Here is a 6,893-nt window from a genome sequence, read left to right on the forward strand (position 1 = left end):
TTAGTTTGTTCCTTGTTAGTTCTTTTCTTTCCTGTTTCTACCAAAAAAAAAAAGAAAAAAAAAGAAATATCGATTAAATTTTTAAAATAAAAAACGAAATAATTAATATATTTAAAAAAATAAATTAAATTTAATTCATTTCAGTACATATTGATACAACCATACTATTTCATTACTTCATTAGTTTTTCAAATTCAAAACACTTAATTAAATTTTTAAAACACAAAAATGAAATATTTCATCCATTCTTTTAGGTAAGTCATTTTAGTATATTTCATATAAATTAAAAAATATATTGATTAATTATAAAAAATTCTCTCTTTTATTACTATTGGAAAATAAATATTGAAATATTATATTAATATATTTAGATAAAAAAAACTAAATTAAAAGTTATCAGAAACATAAAAACTAATTTAGTAGAATGAATGCAACTGATAGAGTGAGTATAAAATTTGGAAGGGACCCTGGCCGCCTCAGTCTGGTTCATCGTTGATTCATAGCGATGAATAGGTAGGAAATGGAGCAGCCATCTTCTCCTGGAAGGAGGCCGGTGGAACTGAGAGACTGTATAGAGGAGCTACTTAACTTCACTCTCCGTTCCCACTTCAACCAGTCCTTGGGTTTCGATCTTGGTCTTTCCCAACAATTCTGCTCCTATCTCCTTCAGCACGATCAAATTTGCTCTGTTTCCGGTGAGAAACGAAGCCATTACCGTTCTAATTGAAATTTTGTGGACTTCTCCTGTTTGATTTTTGCGAAATTCTGTTGCGAGGTTATTATTTTGAATATCTGTTTGACTTTGTAACTCCTACTGAGTTAATTAAACTAAACTGTTGTGAATTGTTTAGGAGAAAGCCTTCCACATCCTCTGTTCAAGCATCTTGCATCCGCTTTGTGCGAATATATAACCTGTGGAGAATTGTGTGGATCATTCAATGAAGAAAATGACTTGAAAGAAAGAGGAATGTTTAATGAATTGATTCTGGATGAAGGAACTAAATTACTAAATGTTTGCTCTTTATTCTTAGCATTTTCATTAGTTATGAGATTGTTTCACGATGCTTTGATAAAATATGAGCTCAAGTTTAACTATTATGATAATATTTGCTGAATCTTTTCAGATTTTGAAGACTGTAAACTTTGAACTTCATGTTCAGGAGCCTTTCTTCACACAATTAAAAGGTATATCTGTTTTTGTGCCTGCATGTCAAGATGAGGAGATACAAATTTCTCTATTTTTGATCTCTTATTATAGAAAAATCCTATCAAATTGGAATATATTTTTACAGTTATTTGGTACTGGTTGTAGATGGCCTGAAAACGGTTGAAGGAAGATGTGCTGTAGGTGACTATAATCGGTATGGCTTGTATGTACCCAGAGTTATAGGTTCTTGTTTGATTTGAAGTTTTCTTTGTTAATTGATATAAATTTCTTGTTCTTGTTATGTGTTAGCATATCCTTGTTGATATTTTAGCCTCATCCTTTGTTACCACATTTCAGCTCATAGATGCTTCCCTCTTCTAAACATTGGCAATTTGGCATTCTTTTTATGGGTATTGCAAGTTAGAGTTAGAAATAGAACATTGATTGAGAAACCTTAGCATTTGAATTTAATCCTAAAAAACAATTTATTGAGATTTATTGTTGCACAGATTGAGCCTATTAAGTTAGTCCTTGCAGGGAGGATATTTTTTCTTCATATTCTTGGTTTTTCATACCACATCCAAATTATAGCAGAAGTTACACTAATACTTGGCCATCTTGCATAATGTTCATTGACCTCATGGTCTCCACACTATATATATGCAAGGTTAATTGTTTTCCGGCTATTGATCTATGGCAATTTTGTGCTTGGATTCTCTGCCACAGATTGAATGTATAGAATTTTAACTCCAAATCCTAACTTTTGCTACATCAATTCAAGCAGCTGAATTTCTTTTACTACAGTGACCAGCCTTTTTTCAACCATTAGACTGACACATGGGTTATCTTTTCCCCTATATCCATTTAACTTATAACTTGTCATTTTCTGCTTTCTATGTCATCTATTTCAAGTTCTCTTTGCTTTTGTCTCAGAATTGAACCAGGAGCATTAATCCTCTTTAATAACTGCCTGTTGCTTAAAGTTAAGGTGATAGTAGTTCAATTGGAGCATGCTATGTTCTTTTTTTTCACTGTTTAGTTTTCTCAAAACTTCTAAATTTGCAGGATATTCACAGGTATGCTTCATTTTTTGAGATGTTGGAAGCTGAAAGTCTTGCAAAAGTCCTTCCTGGAATAAAAACAATTGATGAAGGTAAGAACATCTAATTTTCTCTTCTCATATGTGGTTATTATTGTCGAAAAATTTATCACTTCTACATATACAAATGCTTCAAAATAGTTTGGAAAGTCATGGCTTTACCTGTAACACAATGTAAAACAATGGAATACTTCATTTCCAGGCGTTAAGGTTTACAGGAAGTTTTACACAGAAGAAAAAGAAAGAGAAAACGGTGTTTATGCTATTTGTGTTGGGCAATCGGAAATCCAGCCTCACATTCCTTTGGCTAGAATTCTCTCTGTGAGTTTTCTTACTAACTGAACTGCTATGGTTGGCTATTTACTATTGATTGGAGAATCTGAGTTTGTATTTACTATTATGACAAAATTGTCCTTAAATTTTGTTATAATATTTTCTGATTTAATTGAATAAAAACTTAAGAGAGGTATAAATTAGAGTCAATAACCATAGTAGTGTAATGCGCTAAATCTCAGGATTTATAAATTATTTACCCATTTTTATATGCTGAATCTGCTATCTTCTTCTGTAAACATCAATCTTATGAAACTCCAAACAAATTTATGCTGCAAGTGATCTTGTCTTGACCTTATTATTTGGAACATCTGATATAGGGATTGAGTTGTAAAGGCATTGAAGATCTTTTGGGTCACAGCTCGTCTCCAAGGAACAATGCTAGACAAGTAATTCAGCTCTCCCAGGGACAATGTCAGGGACGAATTCAGGATTCAAGGTGCTTGGACATAGGATTGATTTTTCATTGAATGCTTTTGCAGAAAAATTAGAACTCTTATCCATGGAGTTTTTTCGGCGACCAGTGGGTACTTGAACACTTAACCACATCGATCCTCCTAAAGAAAACCCCGGATGCCTAATTAGCTAATATTGGAATATGAGAAAATCACGAATACAAGTATTTCATAAGGCTCTGAAATGATTGTTCTATGGCTTGAATTGAAAAACATGATTTTCCAATTCAAGCCAAAGTGATACAACATGATATTATTGTGCTCAGCAATATCACATCAAACGAATATCAATTTGCCCACTATCTGCCCCCATTTTGAGATTTTTAAAATTGCCTGCTATTTGTCTCATATATTTGAATGAATATGAATTCCAATTTTACTTTCAAATTAGTATATGGAAATGACTAAGAAAAAAAAAATGTACATCTATATGTAATTAAAAAAATTACAATTTAGAAGTACATTAAAAATTGTACAATTTCGATATATGTAATTGTTTTGATACAACGGTGAGAAACATGATAGATTTATGTGATGATAGAAAAACTTTTTTGTTCTTCTATGAAGAAAAATATGATAATATCATATAGGGAGATGGACGACAACTACAAATAAATGGAGCATGAACAAAAAGCTACAAATAAAAAAAGAAACTACAAAATTTATCACAGTAGATCAATTAAAAAATTTATTCAATAAAGAAAAAACAAAGCAAAGAAGGTTTATCTTTCGGGTAAAAGCCGGAAAAAACCCCCAAAATATGGATGAAGAATACATCAGTTTTTTTGGTGGTTAGGTTTAAGTGTCAACCAACTATAAGTTAATTATATATACTTAAAATTACATTTGGTACAATGTAATATAATGTACTGTAATGAAAATTTTAGTTTAATTAGTAATTCCATTATATGTTTAATAGATTTTTTTTTTTTTTTTAAGATTTAATACATCAAAAGCCCCTTGAATTTGTTTAAAAAACTTGATTGACCCTTTAAACTTATATGATGTCATGTTAGTCCTCTCAACTTGCTTAAAATAACATATTGACTACCTAAATTTGTTTAAAGTGACATATTGCCCCTCTGAACTTGCTTACAGTGGTCTATTTGCCCACTGAACTAGTTTAAATTGATTTACATTGCAATTTGTTTGAATCTATATAAAAAAAATTCAAAATTTAAAAAGTGAAGGTATAATTCGTGATTCTAAGTCATTAGAACAAATTAACTTTCTATTTTGTACATTTGTATGACGTTTTTATAGATTTAGGGACTTAATAATGATACTTTAAACAAATTTAGACGACTAATGAGACACCGTGTAAGTTTAAGGGAACTGATTAAACTTTTTGGACAAGTTCCAGGGCAAATGATGTATTAAATTAAGTTTTTTTTTTAATTATTACAATATTTATGCTTGCTTAGTTAAATGTAATTAATAAAATTTTATTTGCATAATTAAAATCAACAAAAAGAAAAATGAAAACAGCAAAACAAGATGAGAAATACGAAAAAAAATAAGAAAAAATGATGAAAAATGGAAGAAACAAAAAGAATGTGAAAAACTAGGAAAAGGGTAAAAGTATGAAAAAACATTACAAAAGTGAAAAACATACAAAGCGAGAAAGACAATGTTATTCTCATTTTTTCTTGGGGTTTTCTATTTTTCTCGTGTTTCCGTTTTTCCGTTTTACCTTTAGTCTGTTTTTTTCATTTTTCCCATTTGCTACCATTTTTCCTGCTTTCTTTTTCATTTTTTTTCTTTATGTCTACTGAAAATTGTTAATAATAATTATTAATAATAAAAATACAAAAAAAAGAGTGTTGTAATATATTTATGATTCTATTATAAAAAATTAATATAGCCAATAAACATGGTAATGACCTTCACTATCATGAGCATAAGCATTTCATTACAAACTCATTACAACGTAATAATAAAATGAAGACTTAACTAATAACAAATACAAATAGTTTATATTAGATAAACTATAATAAATTGAATCCTCTCATACTCTTTTTTGTTTATTATTATTATTGACAAAAAAAATATATTTAAACCCTGATATTTTTTTAATTTTCTTGATTAACTCCTTAACTTTTATGATTTTAAGGATTTTTTTTTTTCACATATTGAATCATTAAGTAATGGCTTAGCTAATGGAGCCGTTACTAAAGGACACTGTGGAAATTAAAAATAAAAGGTGTCATCTTATAACCGTAAAAGCTAGAGACTTTAATCTTGAAAAATAAAATGGGTTACTAAACCCAGCCCTAAATTTATACTTCTAGCCCCTGGAATATACTATACTACCCTTTGCACTAAATTTCAAAAAACCTAAAACCTCTCAAGAACCCTATACGATTTTTGCTCAAATCCGGACAAATTACTGAACCGAATCATGGATGGTGACAGAATTCGTAAAGGAAAAGATAAAATGGTAAGATTTACCTCTTTATTTCGTTGATTTGTAGCTCGAATTGAATCTGTTGGTTTATTGAAAAAAATCGCCGGAATCGCAGTCGAGCGTATGAACATCACGCCCGATCTGCGGTTCGGGCGTATGAGTATCACGCCCGACTAGTGGTGCGGGCGTGATAGCCACATGCCCGAACCAGTGGTAGGGCGTGATACTCATACGCCCGAACCACTGATAGGGCGTGATGCTCATACGCCCGCCCAGTGGTTCGGGCGTGATTCCCTTACGCCCGCCCAGTGGTTCGGGCGTGATTCCCTTACGCCCCACGCTGTTTTTGTATAAAAAAAATATTAATTAAAATTTTAGTATTAATTTAGTAGTATTTATTTTAGTACAATGTATTATAATTTTATTAATTTAGTGTAATTTATTTATTTTAGTATAATGTATTATAATTTTATTAATTTAGTGTAATTTATTATTATAATTAGTATTAATTTAGTATTAATTTAGTATTATTTTAGTATAATTTTATATAAATTGAGTATAACTTTAGTATAATTTAGTATAAATTGAGTACAATTTTAGTATAATTTATTATAATTTTATTAATTTAGTGTAATTTATTATTATCATTTGTATTAATTTAGTAGTATTTTAGTATAATTTACATTGTTTACAATTTTATTAATTTAGTGTAATTTTTTTTGTAGACGGAGCGGCCTACTAGGGGTGGGAAATCCATCCCGTCATCTGCTCGTCGTCTAGATATGGACGATGAGGATGATACATCACGGCATACGAGATTGCGTGGTATAGATATATCTGGTCGTAGGCGGAGAGGGGCTGCGACGGAGCAGGTGAGGAGGGAGCCGATTGCGGATCGGTCCGATATTCATGGATCAGAGGGGGCGACTGATTTTGAGGACTACCTGGATGTGGCAGCCCGGGCAGTGTGACAGTCTGCAGTTGCACATGATCGCGAGGTTGAGGAGAGCGATGAGCAGCCGACCCCGGGGAGACAGCCGACCCAGCGTGTAGGAGGTCGTTTTGCGAGTACATGTATTTTTTATAATTTTAGTTATATTTATAACTTTAGTATAACTTTAGTAATTTCAATATATTTATAATTTTAGTATAATTTTAGTATATTTTATAATTTTAGTAAAACTTTAGTAAAATTTTAGTATATTTATAATTTTAGTATATTTATAATTTTATATAAATTGAGTATAAATTGAGTATAATTTAGTATAAATTGAGTACAATTTTAGTATAATTTAGTATAATTTTAGTATATTTATAATTTTAGTATATTTTAGTATAACTTTAGTATATTTATAACTTTAGTATAACTTTAGTATAATTTTAGTATAACTTTAGTATATTTATAACTTTAGTATATTTATAATTTTAGTATAATTTTAGTATAATATTAAT

At 30.1% G+C, this 6,893-nt stretch overlaps 1 protein-coding gene across 4 annotated transcripts; it reads left to right on the forward strand.

Annotated features, from left to right (window-relative positions):
• Window positions 1-425: 425 nt before the first annotated feature.
• Window positions 426-3,541, forward strand: LOC136222998 (uncharacterized). Of its 4 annotated transcripts, none has more exons than XM_066010738.1 (8): window positions 426-695; window positions 852-1,012; window positions 1,125-1,185; window positions 1,313-1,370; window positions 2,081-2,135; window positions 2,213-2,300; window positions 2,449-2,567; window positions 2,900-3,541. In XM_066010738.1, exons 1-8 carry the CDS (start codon window positions 521-523, stop codon window positions 3,047-3,049), a joined length of 867 nt encoding a protein of 288 aa, XP_065866810.1. In that variant the 5' UTR covers window positions 426-520; the 3' UTR covers window positions 3,050-3,541. The 4 variants fall into 4 exon arrangements, with proteins under 4 accessions (XP_065866810.1, XP_065866811.1, XP_065866814.1 ...); XM_066010739.1 differs by having other exon boundaries at window positions 2,081-2,129; XM_066010742.1 differs by having other exon boundaries at window positions 1,313-1,361; window positions 2,081-2,129.
• The last annotated feature ends 3,352 nt before the right edge of the window (window positions 3,542-6,893 follow it).

This window comes from Euphorbia lathyris, chromosome 3 (genome assembly GCF_963576675.1).
Source record: "Euphorbia lathyris chromosome 3, ddEupLath1.1, whole genome shotgun sequence".
Lineage (NCBI taxonomy): Eukaryota > Viridiplantae > Streptophyta > Magnoliopsida > Malpighiales > Euphorbiaceae > Euphorbia > Euphorbia lathyris.